General features: G+C 48.5%; 1 protein-coding gene across 3 annotated transcripts in view; it reads left to right on the top strand.

The window, feature by feature from the left end:
• Positions 1–25,987, top strand: part of LOC119968642 (ephrin type-A receptor 7-like) — a 768,833-nt gene that overhangs the window by 612,234 nt on the left and 130,612 nt on the right. For all 3 annotated transcript variants that reach the window (XM_038801273.1, XM_038801267.1, XM_038801278.1), the window contains one exon: positions 19,293–19,455. In XM_038801273.1, the coding sequence (XP_038657201.1) occupies positions 19,293–19,455 (163 nt within the window). The remainder of the gene's footprint in view (positions 1–19,292; positions 19,456–25,987) is intronic.

The following is a 25,987-nucleotide window of genomic DNA, read 5'->3' as shown; positions in this document are numbered from 1 at the left end:
TGACAACAATCAATAGGATATTGAGCTACTTAACCAAAGCAATGCTGGTCATGAGCAAACTGTACAGCATTCTGATCTGACCACACCTTGCATACTGAGTCCATTTCTGGTCACCGAGGGTAACAGACATTGGAGACAGTGCAGAGAACCACAAAGCTCTCAGTGTTAGCGACTTGAAATATGAAGGAAGATTGGAGGAGCTTGGATGTTTAAACATTGAGAGAGTGTACTACAATGTAATTAGTATGAAAAAGGTGCATCTAGGAATTTGCTTTAATTAAAATTGTGAGAGCGGACAGGTTAAGGAATCACAACAGCAAATGGGCAAAACGGCAAATTTAGGACAGATATCAGGAAGCTTCTCTTCACATGAAAATGGTATCAATATGTGGATAGACTTTTAGACAGGACAGCGGAGTTGAATGCCCCGATTTATATCACAATCAATTGGATACGGCAAAGATGTCTTTAGAGTTATTCTTGGTAGATGAATTAAGATGAATCAAAAAGCCTTCCTGACGTTTAATTATCATAGAAACATAGACAACAGGAACGGAAGAAGGCCATTCAGCCCCTCGAGCCTGCTCCGCCATTCATAATGATCATGGCTGATCATCCAACTCAATAGCCTGATCCCACTTTCCCCACTATATTCTTTGACCCCCCTTCACCGTAAGTACTATAACTAACTGCTTCTTGAAAACATGACATGTGATCTTGTGAATGGAAGCTTAGCCGTCTTCCTCTTGAGAAAGAAAGTAATTGAAATCTGTGATGTGTTTGTTAACAATTAGTAACAATTTGTATCTATAAAGTGCCGTTAACATAACATATCCCAAAGTGCTTCACAGGAGGATCACGGGGAATTAAATGATGGGGGGAATGGGTGGGAAAGTGGTGTTGAAGCTGAAGATTGGCTATGAAGATATTGAGTGGAAGAGTAGGCTTGGCAGGCCATATGGTCTCCTACTTCTTCTGTTTCTTATGTTCTTGTCATTATAAATGGAGTTTAATGTGGAGTAACGTGAGGTCATGCACTTTGGCAGGAGGAATGAAAAGGCAGATTATTATCTGAATGGAGAGAGACTGCAGGTGAGTGATGTACACAGGGATCTAGGTGTTCCAGTGCATGAATCACAAAAAGCTAGGTCCAACAAGTAGTTAAGAAGGCAAATGGTATTTTGGCCTTTAGTGAAAAGGGGTTGAAGTTTAAAAATAGGGAGGTTTTGTTGCAATTGTGCAGGGTGTTGGTGAGGCATCACCTGGAATGCTGCGTGGCTTCAGTCCCCTTACCTAATAAAAGGATATACTGGCACTGGAGTGTGCAGAGGAGATTCACTAGATTAATCCCAAAGCTGAAGGGGTTGGATTACGAGTAGAGGTTGAGTAGACTCTGACTGTACTCGTTGGAATTTAGAAGGATTGGGGGGGGGGGGGGGATCTTATAGAAACATAAAATTATGAAGGGAATCGATAGGATAGATGCGGGCAGATTGCTTCCACTGGCGGGTGCAAGCAGAACAAGGGGGCATAGCCTCAAAATAAGGGGAACTAGATTTAGGACTGAGCTGAGGAGGAACTTCTTCACCCAAAGGGTTGTGAATCTATGGAATTCCTTGCCCAGTGAAACAGTTGAGGCTCCTTCGTTAAATGTTTTTAAGATAAAGATAGTTTTTTGAAGAACAAAGGGATTAAGGCTTATGGTGTTCGGGCCGAAAAGTGGAGCTGAGTCCAAAAAAGATCAGCCATGATCTCATTAAATGGTGGAGCAGACTCGAAGGGCCAGATGGCCTACTCCTGGTCCTAGTTCTTATGTTCTTATGTAGTAACGGAGGCAGTCCCAAAGGAAATTCCCTAAGCTAATTCTTGGGATAAGAGAGTTGTCCTATCAAGAGAGACTAAACTGTCTGGTCTGTATTCCTTGGAGTTAGAGGAGTGAGGGGTGACCTTATTCAAACATATAAGACCCTGAGGGAGCTTGACAGGGTTGATAGTGAGATGTTTTCACTATTGGGAGAGTCCTGAACAAGGGGATATCGCTACTAGGGTCGGTCATTTAAAAACTGAGATGCGGAGAGATTACTTCTCACAGTATCTCTGGAACTCTCTGTCCCGGAGGGTGGTGGAAGCTGGATCATTAGAAGTATTTAAAGTGGAGGTGGATAAATATTTGATAGATCGAGGAATAGAGGGCTGTGGGAAAATGGCACAGGCAAGGAGTTAAGACCGGCATACATCAGCCATGATGATATTGAATGGCGGGGCAGGCTTGAAGGCCCTGGTGGTCTAATTCCTGCTTCTAATTCTTGTCTTCTTGTGTATAAAGCTAAATTTGACACTCAGCCATATAATGTTGCATTGGGTCAGGTGACTAATAGCTTGGTCATAGAGTTAAGTTTTAAGCAAGTCTTAAAAGGAGGAAAGAGATCTGGAAAGGTTTAGAGTCGGAATTCCAGAGTCTAGAACCTTACTGTAATAAATCATACGGGGCTGACCAGGTGGAAATGTAAAGTACGAGCTCCCCCTCTAGGGGCAAGGGATCACTAGTAAAGCACCGGCCAGAAAGGAACCCGATCGGGATCTACGAGGCTGTGTATATATTGTGCAGTAAATAAAAACTTGTTTCTTTATTTTATTTGGTATGGACTCCCCATATTAAACTGGTTTGTTGTCGACTCTGCAACCTACTCAACTGGACCACTTCCCCGATTTTCTGGACCTACGTTTGGACTTACCTGATTCCCCGTCCCTCTGTTTGGGTGGTTAGATGCGTTTGACATGGGTGGTGAAGACTGGAACCAGTACGCATAAAGGATGCATTACTTCTTCTGAGCCAAGAATATCATGGAGAGCAAGCGGCAGATGGTCATATTGTTGACAGCCTGAGGAGTGCACACATTCAGGGTCATCTGGAGTCTAATGTCCCTGCCGGCGCCAGGTACACAATCATTTGACCGACTCGTGGCACTTCTGGCGCAATATTTTAACCAGGGCCCATCGGTAATCGCTAAAAGATATCGGTTTAATATGGCGGAGAGGTCCCCCAGTGAGTCCGTCACCAAGTTTGCATCCCGGCTCTGGAAGATAGCCAAGTTTTATAAGTATGGAGCTGCTTTATCTGATATGTTCCACAATCATTTGGTCTGTGGTATGAACAAAAGGGAAAAACAGAAAAAACATTTAAGCAAAATCTCTCTGAATTTTCAGCTGGCACTGCAGATCTCCATGTCCCAAGAAAGCATGGATTGGGGCATCCAAAAGATACAAGGGTTGGAGGTAAATGGTTTAGGGTATCATCCATCACGTGCTGTCCCCGCAGCCCGGACCGAACGCATGGCGACTCCTGCCTCTGCGCGATGAGCTGGCCACTGAGACATGCAAAGGCAACAGACTCGGCTGAAGCCTATTCCAGTCCATGTGTGATGTAGGGCGCTGGTCTAGGCATACTCACAGGCAGCAAGAAGGCCAACGCTCCAGCTGCCCTTATCGAGATAGGCATTAGCCCGGTGCCGACCCTTGCATCTGGATGACCCAGAAGAGGCTGAGGATGAGACTGACGTGAGGCTGAACTGTTTGGCAGTGTCCCGTGTGGCCCCTATTTGTGTTCTAATACAGTTGAATGGCCATACGCTCCAAATGGAGTTGGATATGGGAGGTGGCTCTTCTGTGGATCTGATAAAACGAGATGTGCGTACTTTGACTTTGGGTGACATTCCAGCTAGTTTGGCCACTTATACAGGGGAATGGCTGAATATTGTGAGGTCCACCTTTGCTCCAGTAGTTTATGGGTGCCAATCGGTTCGCCTTCCCCCATTGTTATGCAAGGAAGCGGCCCTAACCTGCTGGGCCACGACTGGCTACACAGCTGTAGTTGACTGGGCAATTTACTCTCCAAGTGGGACCTGGCAGCCTGTGTGAGGTACTGAGCAAATTCCCCCAGGTCTTCCAGCTGGCTTGGGTATCATTAAGGGGACCGTGACCAAGATCCAGGTGGATATTTTGTGCCTGCCGGGTTCCCGATGCTTTAGTGAAGAAAGTTGAGACCAAAATTAGTTGTTTGGAGAGTTTGGGCATCATTAGGCCTTTGCATTTCTCCAAGTGGTTGGTGCTGGTGGTCTCCGTAATGAAGCCGGATAAGACAGTCCATCTCTACAAAGACTATAAATTGATGGTGAACCCGGCTTTGGGGTTCGACCATTACCCGTTATCTCGCATCGAGGATTTGTCTGCCACTTAGGTCAATGGCTGTTCATTTGTGAAATTGGACATGAGCAATGCTTATCTACAACTGGAGCTCGATAAATCACCATGACAGTATGCAATGATCAATATGCACAAGGAATTCTAAGAGTACACTGGGCTGCCGTTCAGAGTATCCTCGACATGCGCTGTGTTCCAGCGCTTCATGGGGAACATTCTTCACAAATTGCTACACGTTGTGGTTTACTTAGATGATGTGCTGGTCAAGGGGACCACGGACCAAGAACACTTGTAGAACCTCGAGGTGGTATTGAAACATTTTTCAGAGTACGGAGTTCTTCTGCAGCGTGCGACATGCGTGTTTCACGCTAAGGAAATTATATATTTGGGGTATCGGGCGTTCTGGAAAGGCTGCATCCAGTCAGCGAGAAGGTGTGAGCCATCAAAATGGCCCCAGCCCCGCAAGATGCTACAGAGCTTCACTCTTATCTTGGACTATTAAATTACTGTCACCGATTTAATGAAAATCTGGCAACCGTCCTGGCCCAACTTCACTTTCTCCTCCTCAAGAAGTACCAGCCATGGGAAAGGACCAAAGCCCAGGGTAAGGTGTTGCAGAAGGTGAAACGGCGGTTATCCTCTTCGGGACTGTTGAAGCATTTCGACTCTTCAAAATCACTGTAAGTCACGTGCTATGCTTCGCCGTACAGGATTGGGGCAGTACTGTATCATCAAATGAGTGATAGCTGTGAACATCCAATCTCATTTGACTCCCAGATGGTGGCTGTGACTGAGACAAAATATGTCCAAATAGAGAAGGAGGGCATGGTGGTCATGTTTTGGGTTAAACCGTTTCATCAGTATGTCTACGTTCGCCATTTCTTTATTGTCACGGTTCACAAGCCATTGCTGGGTCTCTTCAGTGAAGACAAGGCAATTGTGTCTGTGAACATTCAGCACTGGGCCTTGTTATTGGCTGCTAACAAGCACTACCCAAGGATCCAGATTGCGCATGCTAATATGTTGAGCCGTTTCCCTTTCAGACCGAATTCGCAAACCTCCCTTGTGATAGACAAAATAGTTGTGGTCATGAATTTTATGGGCTCCTTGCCAGTCACTGCATTGTGCATTCATGACAGAACAGAGACCAACCCCGTTCTTGCCAAGGTGCAACATCTGGTGTTATACGGTGGACAGCATCGACAGCTACCATGGGAGTTGAAAGCTTTCTCCCCCAAGGTTCCGGAGCTGACTTTGGAAGATGGGATCCTCCTCTGGGTCATGAAGGTTGTTGATTCAACAAAGGGCCAGGCAATTGTGTTGAAGGGTCTTCACAACGGGCACCCCAGAGTGTCCAAAATGATGATTCTGGTGAGAAGCTACGACTGGTGGCCGGGGTTGGACACGGATATCAAGACGTTGGCTCAACAGTGCTAGACCTGCCAAGAGCACCAGAAGCTCCCTGCGATGGCACCCCTACACCAATGGGAGTGGCCAGAACGCCTCTGAGCTCACACATATACCGATTTTGTCGGTCCATTCTTGGGTTCAATGTTCCATGTCCTGGTGGACACCCGCACAAAGTGGCTGGAGGTCCTCAAGATGCCAACGATCACATCCTGGTCGATCGTCGAGCAATTGCGCATTTCTTTTTCCACCCACCCACTGAATCCCTGAGGTTCTCGTGAAAGACAACAGGGCTTCTTTCACAAATGAAGTGTTTCTCGCTTTTGTGAAAAACAACATGATTCGCCATGCCTGCACCATTCCATCTCATTCGGCTATGAATGACTTGGCAGAGAGGCTAAAGAAACAGACTTTGAGCTCGGCTTGCAAAATTCCTGTTCTCATTCAGGACCACACAGCATGCAGTAAATGTGCTGGCCCCTGCTGAGATGTTAACGGGTCATAGGCTTCGTACACGATTGAGTTTGATTATCCCAGACATCGGCAGAGAGGTGTTCCAGAACCAAAATTTGCAAGGGTGTTGTCCAGTTTAACATCAACCTCGACACTTTGAACCTGGTGACAAGGTGTTCGTAACTTCAACGACGACACTCACTGGCTTTAGAGAATTGCCGTCCGCCAAACAGGTCCAGTCTCTTACCAAGTTCGGGGGCAATTGATACAATAGCATTTGGATCACATTCGCTTACGCAGGTTGCTCCTTCATGAGGGTCCTCAAAAGAAACCCATTTTGGTTCGTGCAGCTCCATTGCCGAACCAGCCTACTGTGACACCTCCGGTCTCTGTCCATGCCAAAATGCCTGACATTGCATCTTCCAAGTCAGAAATTGAAGTGCAGACCTCTGAGGCCTCCCACCGATTGTCCACTATGACGTTCCTGCCACAGACATCGTTCGAGTGAAAAGGTATACGCCAACCATTCTGGTGCATCAGTTCATTGGCGAATTGCCTAAAAGAATCTGATGTCCTCCGCTTGCTCCTCCTTCTTCGTCTCATCGGTTGACAGGCAGGTCTTCGGACTTTGAGGGGGAGGAATGTATTAGCCCACAAGGGGCCAACGGGATCGGAATGATTATTTTCCCCATGGCCATTGCAGAGAACGAGCTCTTCCGCTAGGGGCAGGGGATCTCTATAACCTCTGTATAAAAGGTCGGCCAGTAAGGCACCGACCAGTCAGGAACCCAGTAGGAATCTACCAGGTTATATATAGTGCTGTAAATAAAAACTTTGTTTCTTAATTTTACTCGGTATGGACTCCCCGTGTCCTTATTAAATTTAGCAGCTAAATGTTGGGAGCAATGAAAATTGAGGATGCTGAAGTGTGGGTAACTTGAAGGGTCGCAGGTTTGGAGGAAATTGCAGTGATAGGGAAGGGGGAGGCCATGGAGAGATTTGAAAACAAAGATGTGAATTTTAAAATGCAGCACAGCTGAACCAGGAGGCAATGTGAATCAGAGGGCAGAGGGGTGGTGGCTGAACAGGACTTGAAATGACTAAGGACACGGTTTACAGGCTTTTGGATTACCTCATGTTTATAGAGGGACGGAAGTGGGAGTCTGGCTAAAGGCGTGTGTTGGAACCGTCAAACCTAGAGGTAACAAAGACATGCATGAGGGGTTCAACAGCAAAGGTGCCTGATACAGAGTGGAGTCAGCCAGTGCAACAGAGATAGAAATTGGTGATCTTAGTGATGGTGCGGATATATGAATGGAGACTGATCTTGGGGCTAAATATGATCCCAAGGTTACCAATAGTCCGGGTCAGCCATATACTGTTGCAAGGGAGAGGGATGGGCTTTATAGATGGGGATTGAAGACAATGGGTGTGATTTAACGGTAACATCTCAAAGTGGCATTTTGGGCACGTTTGGCAGGGTGTTTCTCCCCGGGTGTGTTTGTGAGAATGAGCCCCCACAAGTTTCTCGCCATTACTGGCTGTCTCACCGCCTGATTCGGTGGACTCACGCCTGAGCTTCTCACCGCTAACAAGGGGGAGCTGCTTTTAAAACGCTCCCTCACTACTCCCTCCCAATCAACATCACAAGCATGGAAGCACGCAGACCTGCTTCTCGCTTTACAATGAAAAAAAAATGAAATGAAAATCACTTATTGTCACAAGTAGGCTTCAAATGAAGTTACTGTGAAAAGCCACCAGTCGCCACTTTCCGGCGCCTGTTTGGGGAGGCTGGAACGGGAATTGAACCGTGCCTTGGTCTACTTTAAAAGCCAGCTCTTTAGCCCTGTGCTAAACCAGCCTCACAATGGCCGATGCGCTGGATGAGAGGTGGGTCACCCTGTTCCCCCAAGGGGGTGTCGGAGGACCAGCAGCAGTGTCAGCAATGCCACCTGGGAGGCAGTGGCAGCGACTGTCAGTGCGGGCAGAACGACCAGGGGGACCGCTGTCCAATGTCGAAAGAAGTGCAACGACCTCAAGGGTACAATTACCACCTTTCTCCTAACATCAGTTCTGCCTGCCACCCTTCAAATTCCCAAACCCCACCCCCACAAATCACAAGCTGACACCTGACATCCTCCTCGCATCTGATCTACATGCATGTTCCTCAGAATCTCCGGCACCCACCAGTGCCCACATTTGCCACCTGCTGTAGACTCCTCTGATCAATCAAGTGATCGGCTCACACTGCCCCCTCTCTTTGCCCATCATAAGAGGGAAAGGGCCAAGATTGGGGGGGGGGGGGGGGGGGGGATGCCAGATATCCGAGTCCTCATCCCCAATGAGCAATGGTCCCTGGAGATTGCGGGGTTGACCAAGGAGAGAGAAGTCACCGACAGCTAGGTTGGTCTGCGTCACAGAGGTGGGGATCCACTGTCCCTTCACCCAGATGACCTGCCTCAAGTGAGTAGTTTATGGCAGAAATGCAGATCCTTCCCTCTCACTGACCTCATGCCCATTGTCTCGCAGGATCTTCATCTGATGAGGCCAAGCCACCCAGATTCGTTGATCCCAGCCAGATGCCGAGCCTCTGGATAAAGTTCTCACAGATAATGCGATACAGCCGTGACATTCGGAGGGGAAGTCAACGATATTCCAGTGACTGCATAGCCAATTAGAGGAGACCCAAATTCTTCAAGCGCAGGAAATGGTGCCAACAATACGTGGCACTGGCCTGGAGTACGACGTCCATGTCTTGAGTGTTGGTGCCCAAGGTATGGCTCAGTCTGTGAGGGCCTCTACATCATGTCCCAGCCATTGATAATCCTGGATGCAGGTGGATATTGCCAAGGCACTGCAGAGCATGACCCAGTCACTGAGGAGCACTGCTGAGAGTGTTGTCGATACCATGGTGCAGACAACGGGGAACCTCCAGGACTGGCAGTGCCAGATAACGTGGAGCCCTCTGGAGCTCACTCCAGGTTCCCCTCCATCCCATGGAGTCTCCCAAGACCCTACAGGCACCATCAGGGAGGAGGAAGCATTGGAGGCCAACACGGGGCCTGCCACCAAGAAGACGACAGCGGTCTACAGTTCTTCCTCTTGACACCGGCGCAGCTGAAGAGCAGTGGGCAGAACAGGGTTGCACAGCGATGCCTATGGCACAGGTAAGTGGGCCATGGTTCTCCGGCTCCAGGCCCTCCAGAGGACATCTGCCGTGGGCATCAAAGGTCACAGCGCAGAAAACAGCAGACTGCCTCCACCTCCGATATGCATCCTGGGGCACATCTCGACATAGCACCAGGCCACGAAAGATCAAGAAAAATGAGTGTCACTAAGTGGGCACTGCGCGGTGGTGGGGGGGGGGGGTTCACCACCTGTAGCTAGGGGGGACTAGAAATGTATAATGTTCACTATTAAAACATGCAACACCTTATACATGTGAAGCCTCTGTCACGTCAACCTTCACAGTGGACCTGCCTGCACCCCCACCCCCTGTTGCCCTCTGCTCCCTCCAAACTCTGGGCACAGTGGTCCATGATCAAAAGCTCCCAATGTAGACCCCGATCAGAGGATGGGTGTGAGCGCACTGTCAGCAGAAAGGCATCAGTCAAACTTTAGCATAAGATAAGCTGAGGAGCACCAGCACTAACCTGACAGCGAGTTATCATCACTTTGCTGCCTTGTATTGTGACCCACTGACAGTGCCAACACAGACCTAGCACCCTGGAGTGATATTACACAGACCTTTGTAGAGTGGAACAGGGTGCTCGGGAGTGGGGGAGGGGAACGACATACTGTGTAATGGGGAGGGGAATTTGGGGAATGGCAGGTATTGGGAGGAGGGGTGATTGGGAGGAGGAGGGAAATGGGGAGGAAGGGAAGGAGGGATGGGTGGGGGGGGGGGATGAGCTAACAGCCTCATCCTATGAGAATCTAGAGATTTTGAAGGCCTCGCTGGTCTTCTGGGCATGTCGGACACTTGCTGCTACTTGTCCTCCATCTTCCGGCTCTTCCTCGGGCTTGTCCTCCAGCACCCCCTGGTCCGCCTCCTCCTCCTCTACAGATGAGGTTGCATGTCCGCCTTCCTCCTCCAATATGTTGCCCCTCTACTGTGCCAGGTTCTTGTGGGCACAGCAGACCACCACAAAGCAGGAGACCTTCTATGAGGTGTACTGCAGGGCACCATCAGAGCGTCCAGGCATCAGAACTCCATTTTCAGTAGTCCGATGCAACATGGGTCTCAATATAACGGTTCTCTGCATCGGCCTCAGGCCTCCCCACTGGCATCATTAGCCAGGAATGTAATGGGCATCCTTTGTCCCCCAAGAGCCAACCTGTCATCCTGGAGTGGTTCTCAAAGTCTTCAGGGATCTCCGAGTGCCCCAGGATGTAGCTGGCATGCACACTCTCTGGGTAGCAGCACACACGTGCATGATATAGAGGCAGTAGTCGCACACAATTTGAATTTTCAGGGAATGGAACACCTTCCTGTTAATAAAGGGCATTCCCTTATGCCCCGGTGCGTACAAGGTGACAAGCATGCCATCGATTGCCCCCTGGACCTGGGGTATCTGAATGATGTTGGAGAATCCTGCAGCCTGGGCAGCTTGTTGGGCCTGGTCCAGGTTGAATATTATGTAGCTGGATTCCCAAGCATACAGGACGGCTGTGACTTCCCAGAGGCACCTGTGGGCTGTAGATTGTAAAATGCTACACATGTCCTCGATCTAGCTTGGAAATGAACTGATGGCATAAAAGCTGAGGGCTGCAGTGACCTCCGTGGCCACCGGGAGAGGATGTCCTCTTCCTCTGTGGGGTTTCAAGTCCGTGAGGACGTGGCACAGGTGCCGCAATGTATCTCTGCTGAGACACAGTCTTTGCGCCACCTGCTGTCCGTCATCTCATGGAATGACCAATGATGGCTGTACACTTTGGACCCTCTCTGGCCTTGCATTCTGGGCCTTTCCTCAGACTGCTGGGCAGCCGGGTCTTCAGGGTGTGTGGCAGCCTTTGCACAGAGGGTGCCGACTCCAGCCTGCATAATCACTACTGCCTTCTCCTGTGTCTGGCTGCCTTGGCTGCCATCAGCAAGGCAAAGGCAGCCACTCTGGCATTGACACCAGCAACCATTTTGGTATCTGTGTGGAATTGGAGAAGGACATAGGCCAACAATCAGTTTGGGCTTTCATCCTGGAACCCTCAAATCCCCCGAGCCTCCCCCATCCTTATGTATGTCGCCTTCTCTCAGCATGCCATCCAGCGAGCCAATTGTGCTGGAAAGTCTTGCTCTGCATGCTGACTCCTGGCCACAATGTTGACAACACGAGTGGAAGTGTCCAAGGCATGGTGCAGTCGGTGATGGCCATGGCTGAGGGCCTGGGTAGAATGTCCAATTCACTGGGGGCCGTACCAGCCCGACCTTGTCGAGGCGCTGCAGGACATGTCCTGGTCTCAGATGGGAACTGACAAGGTGCTGCAGAGCTTGCCCCAGTCACAGGTGGGAATTGCCGGGGCACTGCAGAGGGGGACATGCCTCAGTCACTGAGGAGCTCTGCCGAGGGTGCCGGCACCATGGTGCAGACATTGGGGAGCCGCCAGAACTGCCAGGGCCAGATGATGCAGGGGCAACCGGGTCTCAAACCAGCTGCCCGTCTGTCCTGAGGTGAACCCCAGGGTCCTATGGGCACCGACCGGGAGGAGGGGGCACCGGGTGCCAACCTGGACCCATCCTATGGACTGGCGATGGCAGCCACCAGCTCTCCCCCATTGTACTCCTCTGATGATGCCACATCTCGCAGTCAGCACCTGGGACAGGATGGCAAAGCATTGCATGTGCTGCCGGTAATTGCGCTGGGACCTCCGGCCCCAGAACTCCCAGAGAGCGCCCGCCTGGTGCATCGAAGGCCTCGTGACATGGGAAGCAGCTTACTGCCTCCATCTCTGATGTGCATCCCGCCGGTACGGTAGCGGTAGAGCAAGGAAGGCCAAGCACGTCGAGGATCACTGAGAGCACTGGAGGGTAGGGGGTAGGTTGGGGGTGAGAGGGGCAACTCACGTCCCAGAACCTTTCAGCCCTCTGAACTAGCTCAGCCCGCCACCTCCCCCCCCCCCCTCCCCCCCCCCCTCTCTCAAGGGCAGGGCCAGCAGCTCCAGTGCCCTTGAGCTGCATGTTGGAAATGGTTACTCACACCCTCACATCCTCTCAGCAGCCATTGTGCCAGCTTCACATATTTAAAGAGGCGCACGAAACGACACCTGCGTGATTTCTCGCAGGGGAGTCGGGTAATTCCCGGGAGGCCGCATCGACTTCAGTCTCGCTAATGAGATTGAAATGAATGCAAATGAGGGTTAATGATATGCTCATCATTTTTGCCTGAGGTTGGGAACTCTCCATTGGGAGAGGGATGGGTGAATTGCACACTGGTTTGCGCCTGGCACGAATCTTGGTTTTGGCCTTTCCCACTATTTACTCGGCGTGCTCAGATCTGCACCAGGCACAACGCGGTGGCTAAATTGCTCCCAACGGCTTTGGCTTTGGACCTTCCAATATTTAATTGGAGGAAATTCTTCTTCATCCAGTGCTGGATGTCGGATGAGCAGTCTGAGATTGGTCTGGAGCAAGGAGACGTAAGTTTTGAAGGAAAGAGGGACAAGTACCTGAAGAGATGGAGCCATGAACAATATGAGCTAACACGGGGACCAGGAAAGAAAGTTTGCTGGTCCGCGCGAGGTTCAGTGGGATAGGGTCAAAGGAAGAGAAGCAGCACCTCATGAGGAAAGTGAGCTCAGAGAGTGCATGGGAGGAGCTGGTGTTGCTATATTTATCTGGTTATAAATACAGCGGTCAATATGGTCGCCTTCCTTAATCTTAATTATGTTTGCTCTAGAGTCGCCAGGTATCTTCCGATATCGCCACAAGGTTTGAACCCGAATGCTGATCAAAGAACCAATGCACCAGTTAGTTCAAAGTCAATACTATTTATTTACACACACAGTAATATCTACTCATGCGCAAAACACTACAAACTAAACTATCTCTAAAGCTAACGCCTATACTTAACTTCGGGTGCCCACTCAGTCGGAGGAACAATGGCCGTTGTTCGGATCTGAGGCTGTTGGGTTCGAAGAGGTAACAGGAGAACAGCTAAGGTTGCCCATCTGATAGCGAGCGTTGACCTTGGACGGGTCTCTCTGCTTCGAGAGCCGAGTCCAAGAGAGCGATTCTCTCTCGGGCCTTCTTCTTATACCTGAAGGGGCTTCGCGCGCTTTTGGGCGGGACTTGAACTTGGCCCCGCTTAATTGGGCCGCATCTTGATCACTCATATTGATCTTGGCCAATAAAGGGGTGGGTGCCCGAATAGCTGGGCATGTCCTAGGTGGCCGTTGGCCTTGCTTTGTTTGTGTCTTTCTGGCGCCGGGATGTCTGGAGCTGGATTGGTTGCTTGAGTGTCTTTCCTTTGTTCCCGGAGATGGGCCATCAATATGTTAATTGACCTACAGTTTCAGTCTCGTCTGGGAGTTGCCTTCTCAATACGCATACAGGCTCTGCTCCTGCTTGCATCCTAACATCGTCCATATTTCCCTACAGTCATTGCGATCATCCATTTTGTATTCTGGAAGTGGCCATCCCAGATGGCTGCACTGGAAAACTAGTGAAAGAAGTGAATTTAAGGCTGGGGCAGAGGGGAGCTTTGGAAGCACTCTAGTCTCGCAGATAAAGAGGGAAGTAGCTAATATTAGAATTACGTTAATAAAATCAAACCCAGAAAATTAGTAAAAAGTAAACCATTGTTCATTCTGTTTAGTGCTGTCCTACTTAAAAAGCATCAAAATGAATACTAACATGTGAAAAATTGTATGTATGCACATGATATTCTGTGAAGTATTATCAGTGTACAAATCCTTTGTGAAATATATAACAGCAATTGAAATTCCAGTGATGGCAGGTAATTTCAGTTAAGAGGAGTCTGGTCATGAGATTGATGGCGTTTCTCACTTTCAGCTTCATGATTTTTGTGCTCCTTTTGTCTTTATCTTAAAATAACAGTTGTGTGGCTTTTGTGTCGTTTCAACATCGATTTGTTTGCTTTCATTTTCTTTTTCATTCTCTCTTCCTCACAAAATAATGCAAGTGAACACTGATGATAAGATGCTGACCTCAAGGCTGCAAAGCAGTTCAATTAACACCACGGACTGAAAATGTCATGATCACCGAAGCACTATTGATTAATGGCAAATTCCTTCATTGAATTTACAGCACAGAAGGTGCCCCTTCTGCTGAGCGTGCCTGAGCTCGCTCGAACTCTTCAACTGGAGTTAACTACCCTATATCAACATCTTGCTTTCCTATAGTGCCATTAATTTATGAAAGGGTCCCAAGATACTTCCACAGAAGTGAAATCCGACAGAAAATCTGGCATCGGATAAATACCTCTCTGAGGAGGGGTAACTCAAAGGTTGGTCTTAATGGTAGGTTTTAAGGAAGGTATTTAAGGAACTGAGAAAGACAGACAGGGGAGTTGGGAAGGAATGACAGCTCAGAATCTCAATGACCAAAGGCGTTTGGGCAACAATGCCTAGGCGCGCACATCACCAACCATCTGTCCTGGTCCACCCACATCGTCACGTCGACCAAGAAAACACAACAGCGACTACACTTCCTCAGGAAACTAAGGAAATTTGGCATTAACTGTTACCAATTTTTTCAGATGCGCCATAAAAAGCATCCTATCTGGCTGCATCACAGCCTGGTATGGCAACTGCTCAGCCCAAGACAGTAAGAAACTACACAGAGTCGTGAACATAGCCAGTCCATCACGTGAACTCATCTCTCATATGCTGACTGTTTACACCGCCCACTGCCTTGGGAGAGCGGGAAACATAATAGCATTTACAGTGCAGAAGGAGGCCATTCGGCCCATCGACTCTGCACCGGCTCTTGGAAAGAGCACCCTACTCAACACCACATTATCCCCATAACCCAGTAACCCCACCCAACACTAAAGACAATTTTGGAGACTAAGGGCAATTTAGCATGGCCAATCCACCTAACCTGCACATCTTTGGACTGTGGGAGGAAACCGGAGCACCCGGAGGAAACCCACGCACACACGGGGAGAACGTGCAGACTCCGCACAGACAGTGACCCAAGCCAGGGATCGAACCCGGGACCCCAGAACTGTGAAGCAATTGTGCTAACCACTATGCTACCATGCTGTCCCTCATTGCAAACGTGTCAGGTCCTCCTGGCCCCGCCCCCTCTTGCTTGGCCCTGCCCTTAAGGACCCTTCCCACCCAGGTTATTTTCTCTTCCAACTTCTTCCATCGGGCAGGAGCTACAAAAGTCTGAGAACAGGCACTAACAGGTTCATAAACAGCTTTCTTCCCGGCTGTTACCAGACTCTTAAACGACCCTCTTATGGACTAAACTCTTCACACATCTTCTCTACTGAGTGGTGCTACACTCCTGAATGCTTCACCCGATGCCTGTGTCTAAGTATTTACGTTGTGTATTTATGTTTGTCCTACGTATTTTCATATATGGAACAATACTTTTCACTGTACCTCGGTATACATGACAATAAATCAAATCTAAATCCAATGATGGAAGGAGGGGGTGTGTATCGTAGAGGCTAGAGCTTGAGAATTGTGGGCACAATTTATTCCACTGAGTGCTTTCTCAACCATTGCTGGCAAGAGGTTGGACCCTATTAATTTGGATCAGATTTAAACTAATAGGGCAGCACGGTGGCGCAGTGGGTTAGCCCTGTGCCTCACGGCGCTGAGGTCCCAGGTTCGATCCCGGCTCTGGGTCACTGTCCATGTGGAGTATGCACATTCTCCCCGTGTTTGCGTGGGTTTTGCCCCCACAACCCAAAGATGTGCAGGGTAGGTGGGTTGGCCACACTAAATTGCCCCTTAATTGGAAAAAACTAATTGGGTACTCTAAATTTATTTTAAAAAAGATTTAAACTAATTGCCACAGATATCAAACACCAGATCAAACCCAAGGCCTTTTCTTGTTAGCTTGGATCTTGTATGTCTCTCCTGTGGAGACCATAAATTGGCTTCAGTTTGAATTTGAATTGGTTTTGGAGCAAGCAATGAGATGGATTAAGGGTTTGCCCTGTCCACTCTGTGCATTGGCTTTGTAGCTTTAAGGGGGATGGAAAAAAAATGAAGTAAAGGGCCGGCTGCTTCAGCCTGCAAGCGCCCTTTGCAGTCTTATTTTGACGGTTGTTAATTTAAGTGCAGAAAAATATGAAATCCTTCTCTGGATGCAGTTTTCTAAAGGTAGACTATATAGAATTACGTAACCTGTAAGGTCTTTCCTGTTGATTCCCTTATTTCCTATTTCTTTTATTTTGGCATTATAATGTTTGATCCATGGATCTTTAATGGAGACATACTTTAAAGTTGAGCAGAGGAAGTGAGTAACTCAAAAGTTGCAAAATATACACTGTACCACAGCAGGTTTTAGATTTTGAACATCAGAACCCAGATTTTAGGGCATCTAAGAGTTTGGTGAGATTTGGTTCGATTGGTTGGCTGATGGCAATTGGATTGGCCAAGGACAGTATCCTGCCCAGCAACAGACAGCGATTGGATCCTGCCAGGTGGAGTTTTTGGAGGATCTAAAAGAAAGCTTCTGGACTCTGAGAGGAAAAGCTGTGTGCGTGTGTCTCTTTCTCTCTCAAATGTTGGCTGTTTGCTGCTCCTGAGTCTGCACAGAAGTCTCTAGATACTAATGAGTCTACAGTGAAATTCATACCGACTGAAAGCAAACACATCATCCAACTGAAGAACGATCTAACTAGAAGACATTCATCTGAAACAAAGACTCTTATCCTTTTACCTTTTTTTATACCCCTCTTTCCCCTCTGAGCCTTTTTGTCTTGTGTGTGCGTAGAGGATGGGAGAGTTAAAGAGGGGCGGAGGGTTAGAAATTAAATGATAGGGGTGGCACGGTGGGGTAGTGATTAGCACGAGGTCCCCAGTTCGATTCCATCCCTGGGTCACGGCCCATGTGGAAGTTGCACATTCTCCCAATATTTGCGTGCGTCTCACGCACACAACCCAAAGAACTGCAAGGTAGGTGGATTGGCCATGCTAAATTGCCCCTAAATTGGAATTAAAAAAAAAAACATTTTTTTAAAAAGAAATTAGATGATAGTTAACCAGTTGTATTTTCTACCTATTTAATTATAGCTACTGTTATCAATAAAAGTTAATTGTGTTTAAATTTACAAATTTGGTGACTGTAGTTAATGGGCAGCCAAAGGCGTTAGGTATATTTTAAACTTGAAAGTTAATTTCTGGATCAAGTGAAGCTGGAATTGACTGCATACTAGCCCAGGCTGTCATAACACTTTGCTGTAAATTTTAGTCAGCTCAACTGACCCATGTGAGTGTTTATGTTCAGCACAATCTTCCTCCCACCCCACTTCATTTAGCCATTTCAGCATACCCTTCTATTTGTTTTTCTCTGATGTACTTACGAAGTTTCCCATTGTAGTCCAGAAACACTCAATGCACAAGTGAATAAGGTTTATTTCCTTTAACTTCAAGTTTCTTCTCCAAGGCCTTGCTTGAGTCTTGAACTTGATCAACTGACTTTCCTAGGCTGCCGGGTTTCTCCCTCTGTTCTCCCCTTCTCTTTCTCACCGCACCACCCCCCCCCCCCCACCCCATCCCCCTTCCTCTTCCCATCTCTGTCCCTTCCCCATCCTCTCCCCTGCCAGCTGATTGCATCCTCTTGTTTTATCTCTAAACTTTCATTTCACAAAACATTTCTGAGTCCATCATATCAATTTACTCCACCAAGAACCAACTTGGTCCTTGTCTGCCAGAACTGTTATTTCTTCTCATTGCAGTAAGTTGGACTTCCACGGACCTCTCTCCATCAATCAGTGAATCCAACCTCAGAAATTATCATTGTCGCATTTATGGTGAGCCTGGGAGAAAAAAATAATCATTTGGATTCACAGTTTTTAATAGCCTTGGGTGCATTTGCATTGTGAAGTTGCCCATTGTAAACCTGTTTGGCTACTAATTTAAAATATTGCTCTACTAAGTACTAATGATCAGGAAAAAAATTTGATCAAGATTTGGGATACCATTTTTCATGAAATCAACACTTTGACTTCATCTTTACTAAACTGTTGTAATATTTGAATGAGATTTCCTTTCCTATTCAGAGTATGAGAATGGGTTTCTGTGACTCTTTATTCTGTTGACTCCACTCCATCATCTTTGTTGGATCTGCGGTGATCTAGTGTAGTCGGCAGAACTTTTAAGACAATTAACAAGGCTGGTCACCTTTTGAATATTTACATGGAAGACCCTGCCAAGCCATAGCAAATGCTGTTTCCAAAGTTTTTTTTTTATAAATTTAGATTATCCAATTATTTTTTCCAATTAAGGGGGCAATTTAGCTTGGCCAATCCACCTACTCTGCACATTTTTGGGTTGTGGGGGCGAAACCCACGCAGACACGGGGAGAATGTGCAAACTCCACACGGACAGTGACCCAGAGCCGGGATCGAACCTGGGACCTCAGCGCCGTGAGGCGGTTGTGCTAACCAGTGGGCCACCGTGCTGCCCTTACTGTTTCCAAAGTTGAATGTTGGCAATGAGCAGAGGATGTCCATCTGTGTGGTTGGGTACATGCACAAGTTGGAGCTTAACCATTCAGAGGTGATATCAGGCAGCACGTCACACAAATGTTGGTGGAAATCTGGAACACCCTTCTCCAGGAAAAAAAGTGCTGTTTAAGGCAGGGGTCAATTGGAAATTTAAAACCGAGATTGGTATAATTTTGTTGGTAAAGGGTATTAAGAACCAAGACAAGTAGATGGAATTCAGATACAGATCTTTCATGATGTAATTGAATGCCCTACTCCTGATAAGACCATAAGACATAGGAGCAGAATTAGGCCATTCGGCCCATCGAGTCTGCTCCGCCATTCAATCATGGCTGATACCTTTCTCATCCCCATTCCCCTGCCTTCTCCACATAACCCCGATCCCCTTATATGTCATAATGCTCCTATGCATGTACATATGTGTGTGCATGCCTTCTGTAGGTCACCAGTAACTAGCATTACGGATCTGTCGTTGATTAGTTATCCTTACTGTTATTGATCAGTCCATCCTTGGGTGTTGGAAATGTTTCATGTCAGCAAGTTACCGTTTAGATCTATCATTGAAACTGCATGTTTTTCTGGCAGGAGCAAAACGATCAAAGCTACTCAACAGTGAAAACGGCATCAACGACTCTGACCATTAATAACCTGAAGCCTGGGACGCTCTACGTATTCCAAGTCCGAGCTTTTTCATCCACTAACTATGGGAACTACAGCCCAAGCATTGAGGTGCAGACATTAGGGGAGCGTAAGTAACACTGAAAGGGGGAAAAATGGGCATTTCCCATTTTGTCTGTGTCTACTACATTCATGTGCCTGAGGGTTGACCTCTAGTCATAACTCTTGTTACACAGAGTATTGTTGAATCCTGTGAGTGGATAGTCACAGTTCTAAATATTCACAATGAAAAAAGTCAATTATCCAAATTGGGAGGCTTGTTAATTTAATAAAGGTAAAATAATGGTGTATTACCATATTCTCACACTCAATCTATGGGAGATTTAAGCTGTGTTATTATACGATAATTACAAAGCCTAATGAGGACTTCAAAGTGCAGATCCCCATTTTATCTACTTTAACTTTGGCCTTTTCAAAACTGAACCCGCATCTAACCAGGCAACGAGATGTCCATGTCTATTACACTTTCAACCGTAATAGGAGCCATCTCACAAACTCAAGCAATTAGTTCATTGCAGACTTTAGCTCTCTCTAAAATATACAATCACAGCATTAACTTCAGATTTTTCTGACTGCACTTACTACATCAGATTACAAATGATTCATGGCACAGAAATAAGCCATTCAGCTCAACCAGTCGATGTTTACGCTTCACTTGATCCTCCTCCCATTTTTTAACATCCAAATCTATCGACGTGACCCTTAGTTCCTTCTCCCTCAAGTACTTGTCTAGCATCCCCTTAAATGTGTTAATGCTATTCACCTCAGTCACTCCCTGTGGTAGCAGCTTTATCATTCTTACCACCCTTTGGGTGAAGAAGTTTCTTCTGAATTTTCCACTAGATGTCTTGATGACTGTCTCACATTGATGCCCTCTAAATGATACTGTTTCTTACAAAAGGAAACATTTTTACTGAATCCACTCTCTGAAAACCTTTCAACATTTTAAAGACCTCTGTTAGGTCACCCTCCTTTCCTGAAGAGAACAGAGACCTAGGGCAGGATCGCACCGCCGGTGGGATACTCCGTTTTGCCGGCAGCCCGGGGGATTTCCCGATGGTGTGGGGCTGCCCACAATGGGAAACCCCATTGACCAGCCAGTGTAATGGAGCATCCCGCCGGCTGTGGCGTACTGGGGGGGGGGGGGATCCCGCTGCTAATCTTCCATGATCTGGATAAACACTAACTTGTATCGTCCTGCAAATCTTCTCTGCACCCCCTGCATTGCCTCTCTATCCTTTTCATAATATGACAACCAGAATTGCATTCAGTGCTGTAGTCTATCCAAGGTTCAAAACAGGTTTTGTAGAATTTCCCTAATTCTTAATTCTGCCATTCTAGAAATAAAACCCTGTGGCTGGTGCCCATTTTGAAAGCCTTGCTAACCTGTGGCACAACTTGTTGTGCTTAATGTATTTGTACTTTTGTGATCCTTTTGTTCCTCTATCCAAACTAGAACATTCAAAGTGCTAAGTGAGCTCCTTATTCTTCCTCCAAAACTACTTCCCATTTAAAGATAAAATGCGAGAAAAGCTCAACAGGCCTGAGAGAGAAACAAAGTTAATGTTTTGAATCCGTATGTCTCTTCACTCTGAAGTTATATGGATTTGAAAGGTTAACTTTGTTTCTATCTCACAGATGCTGCCAGACCTGCTGCGTTTCCCCGGCATGTTCAGATTTTATTTCGGATTTCCAGCATTTACAGTACTTTGCTTTTACCTCACATTTATCTGTGTTGAGCTTTGTTTGCCAATTCTGGGAGAGTTCATTAACACCCTCTTGTAATTTTCTGCATTCTTCTTCAGTATTGACAATTCCTCCCCACCCAAAAGAAATTGGGGTAACCTTGATTTCGAAATTGTGCTTTTGATTGTAAAGTCCAAATCATTAATGCAAATTGTGAGCGACAGTGACTCCATTACTAATTCCTGTGGAACATCACTTCCCAGCTTCCACCACTTTCAAAAAGTACTTTTATTCCCATTATCTGCTTTTTGTTTTGAAGCCAGTTAGCAATCTGCTAGTTCCCCACCTCCACATTGCATGACGTGTGCTGAAAATGCATAAATTTCTTTCTCCTGCTTAGCAAATCTCACACATAACCAACCCCGTAAAATTGCGATTTACTGTATCGCCACTTCATAAAACTAGGCTGGGCTGTTAATAAAACCTTTTTGTCATATTTTGCATGTGACTTATGGGGTGGGAATGATTGTCTTCTCTGTGATCCTTGTGGAGTACGAGCTCCCTCGTTACGGGGGAAGGGAGGGCGGCGCTCAATCTATGTTGCATATAAGGTTGGCCAGATCGGCACCGACCTGTTAAGACCCGGTCGTGAATTACTGGGAGCTGTGTATTATAGCCTTGTAAATAAACCTATGTTTCCTTGATACAACTCAGCATGGACTCTCCGTGACATCATAAAACTTTGCAACCAAGATAGCACAGTTCATAATAAAGTCACCGTAGTCCGAGATGACCGTCGGCTGCTTTCCCCTTTGAGGGGGGGTGAGCTGACTGGTGGTGATTTGACCTGAGGATCGTCGCACCTCAGGCGAGAGGCAAGGTTGGGAAGGCGGGGCCTTTATGAATAACCTCAGCCGGTATGAGAATAGAACCCACATTGTTGGCCTCATCTTGCATCATGAACCAGCTGTCCAGCCAACTGAGTACAAGATTTTAAAGGTGAAGTTACCCAATTCTGTAGATTATGAAGACATGGCTAGCTAACTGATAAGATGGTGATTTTTATTTTTGGATCTGTATGTCTTCCACAAAATACCTCCCATCACGTCAACTTTGATGCTGTGAATCTCAGGAAAGACCGAACAGGTTGGAACTGATATTCTCCAGAAAAGAGAAGCCTGTGGCATGATCTCAGCGATTTATTTGATAGAGAGAAAATGCTGATGGGGTAGCCCAAAACTAGGGAACATAAATTTCAGAGAGTCATCAATCGATCCAGAAGGAATATTCTTCTCCATAGACTAGTAAGAATATGGAACCTGCTATCACATGGGATTGTTGTGGTGTAAAGAGGGGGAAGGGAATTGATGGATATGCTTTTAGAGTTAGATGAAATAGGATGGAAGGTGGTTTCTATGAAGCATAGACCAGTTGGGCTGACTGGCTTGTTCCTGTGCTATAGATTTTATGTTGTATAGAATTCTATGGAAGCTCTGTCCAGACGCTGGGTGTGATTCAGTGGCCTCGATGCTCTTGAGTGAGACCATGACAAGGCTGCCCAATAGCGGGAGAAGCGAAAAACAAGATCCACGCTGGGTGCCAAACAGTTTGCGATGCAACAGGCCCACTCCCGTAGGCAAACTCAGGATCCCACCGTGACGAAAATCCAATAAACACCACTTAAACCGTATTTCCATCAAATTAACGGGAGCCACCCCATAGCCAACTCTTGTGATTCAGCGGCCTCCCCAGAGTATGGTCATGTTGGCGCCGATTAGTACTCCTTTTGATAAAAATTTTAACCTGGAAGAAGGGCAGTTTGGGGAGCCAAGGAAGTGAGTAGCCATCTTCTCTCACAGGCAATGAGCCCACACTGGGCATGCTGTCCTTGTTCTCAGAGGGGGATTAGGGGGAACTACCAGGGGCGGGGTGCAGCCCCTGCTGGGGTGGACCGCCATTGGGGCTTGGGGGTATCAAGGTTGGAGATGGGGTGCAACCATGCACAGGTCCTCCATGCCAATCCCTGGATCGTGTATACACGTTCTGGGGCAAACCTAGTCCCTGCCTGTCTGCTTCACCGACCATCCATAATTCCCACTTACTGTGGAGACCTTTGCTGTGCGGATGAAGGCTATTGCTAATGGGGAATTGTCAATCATAGTTAAGTGAGCACTTCACGGGGCGGCATGTGGTGCAGTGGTTAGCACCGAGACTGCAGCGCTGAGGACCTGGGTTTAAATCCCCCCCCGTGTCTGCGTGGGTTTCACCCTCACAACCCAAAGATGTGCAGGTTAGGTGGATTGGCCATGCTAAATTACCCCTTAATTGAAAAAAAATAATTGGGTGCACATCCCAAATTGATCCCCGTGGCTGGGCGGGCCATGTAGCATGTGGGGCCATTGCTCAGCATCCCAATCACACCTTGATGCCTGGACACTGTGCTTGACCACAGCGGGATGCAGCAGCTCACCTCCAAACATCCAGGGGATGGGCCCCAGCTCTGGGCACATATCCGCAGCCGGGGTATGGCGACGTTCTGTTCGGGAGTTTGGGATGCAGGGTGTGTGGTCCGGTGAGCAGAGCCCCCCAATCCCCCAGCCAGGTGTGCGTGGGCAGGATGCATTGGGTGGTGGTGGAGGGGGGGGTGTGGTGCGCTGCGTGGGGCGCAGTTTGGGGGGGAACGGGGCATGGGATTGGTGGTCGGCCCGCAACGCAAAACAAAGAGTCAGAGGTATCATACTGGTTGTGCTGAGGGTTTTTAAATTTGTATCAGACAAGTGTACATCACTACCCCACTCTCCCGATGGTGTCTCCCCTCTCTCCCCACCCTCTCTCCCTCCCCCCTCACCCCCTCCCCACACCCCCCACAGTGCACACTTCCCCTCCTTACTCCATACCTACCCCATCCCCTCCAGTGCTCTCTCAGTGATCCTCCACGTGCATGGCCTTCCTTGCTCTACCGCTACCGTATTGCCAGGATGCACACCAGAGATGGAGGCAGTCATGCTTACCATGTCACGTGGCCTTCGATGTGCCAGGCGGGTGTCTTCTGGGAGTTCTGGGACCGGAGGGCCCCGGCGCACTTGCCGGCAAATCATGCACAACCGTGCCACCCTGTCCCGGGTGTTCACTGTGAGACGTGGCGTTGTCAAAGGGATGGAATGTGGGAGGGCTGGCGGCTGCCGTCGCCAGTCCATAGGATGGGTCAAGGTTGGCACCTGCCGCCCTCTCCTCCCGGTCGATTGCAATAGGGCCCTGTGATTCACCTCGGGACAGACAGGTAGCTGGTTCGAGACCTGGTTACCCCTGCATCATCTGGCCCTGTCAGCCCTGGCAGCTTCCCAATGTCTGCACCATGGTGCCAACTCCCTTGGCAGTGCTCCTCAGTCACTGAGACATGTCCCCCTGTGACTATGCCCCACTCTGCAGTTCCTCGGCAATGCCTACCTGCGTCTGTACAAGCTCTATAGCGCCTTGGCCATTCCCAGCTGAGACCAGGACATGTCCTACAGAACCCCATCTAGGTCAGCCTCGTGCGTCTCCCATTGAGTCGGGCATTCTACCCAGGCCCTCAGCCACGGCTGCCACCGACTGCACCATGCCTTGCACACCTCTATTCATGCTGCGTACACCCGACTCTCCGCTACGGTCATCACCCTAGCAGTGTTGGCCTCGGTGCCATGCATTGCTGGTGACATATCCTGCACCTGTAGCTTCTGGGACTCCTCTAATCGGCTATGGACCTGCTGGCGTGTCACTGACATCCCCCTTTCAATATCAAGGTTGCACCCTAACGTCTGCATCAGCTGCTGGTAAATATGTTCCACAGGCTGACTGGGACCCAGCTGGGTCTTGGGATCCAGCAGATCTACGACTGCTGTCTCGCCTGGCCTGCCTCCACACCATGTGCATCTGCAAGTGTGTGGTGCTCACCAGATTGTGCCCCAGTAGCCTGACCACTAACATTGCCCATCGAGGTGCATGTCTCTGCGCTGATGGAGGGTGGGGATGACAGCTGTGACACATCTATGGTGGCATCCTCACAGCTCTCCTCTGAGGTGTTCTCATGGGAAGCTGGAGGTGGACCACCCCGGATAGGCCAGCGCGTCGGCTGGGAGGTCCTGCGGGACAATGAACACTTGATCAGTGTGAGGGATTGATCATTCAGAATAGCATTAACAACTCCTGTTTGGCAGTCCATCTGGGTGGGACCCGATGGTTCCTCACCTCTGCGGCATGCACCGACCTCTGCATTGGTGACTGCTCTATCCTCAGCCATCCCCATAACCTCTAGGGCACGTGAAGATGGTGAGGATTCTGATGTCCGGTATGCCACAGCCAGTCTGGGCCATCTCTTGACGTTATGAGACTATGGGCGTGATTCTCCGCAAATCCGGCGTGCCGTGAAGGCTGGCGTGAAACTGGCCGTGTTTCTGGCCGAGATGGACGGCTCCAACCCGCGCATGCACGCATGACGTCATCACGCAGACGCGTCAAACCCGCGCATGCGCGGGCCGTCATGCCCCTCAGCCGCCCCGCGGACTGATCCTGCGGGGAGGCGGAAGAACAAATAGTGCGCGGATATCGGACCCGCTGCCCGCGATCGGTGCCCACCGATCGCATGCCCATGCCATCCTACGGCCATGCCAATCGGTGCCATGGTTGTCCGGGACAGGCACTTTGCGGCCGTTTTCACGAACGCTGAAAGCAGGTGTGATCGCGGCCGTGAAAACGGCCGTAAACTCCGCGGTATTCGGCCCATCGGCCTGCGGAGAATTGCTGTTCGCCGTAAAAACCGGCGAGCAGCGATTCATGTCGGGGGGCGGCCGGAGGGGGGGGGGAGAATAGTGGGAGGCCGTGAAAATTGTCGGGAAGGCCCTCACGCTATTCTCCGACCCGTCGTGGGCAGCGGAGAA

This window comes from Scyliorhinus canicula, chromosome 1 (assembly GCF_902713615.1).
Source record: "Scyliorhinus canicula chromosome 1, sScyCan1.1, whole genome shotgun sequence".
In the NCBI taxonomy this organism is placed as follows: Eukaryota; Metazoa; Chordata; class Chondrichthyes; order Carcharhiniformes; family Scyliorhinidae; genus Scyliorhinus; species Scyliorhinus canicula.
The sequence above is the reverse complement of the archived record's forward strand: the minus strand, read 5'-3'. Positions and strand labels throughout refer to the sequence as shown.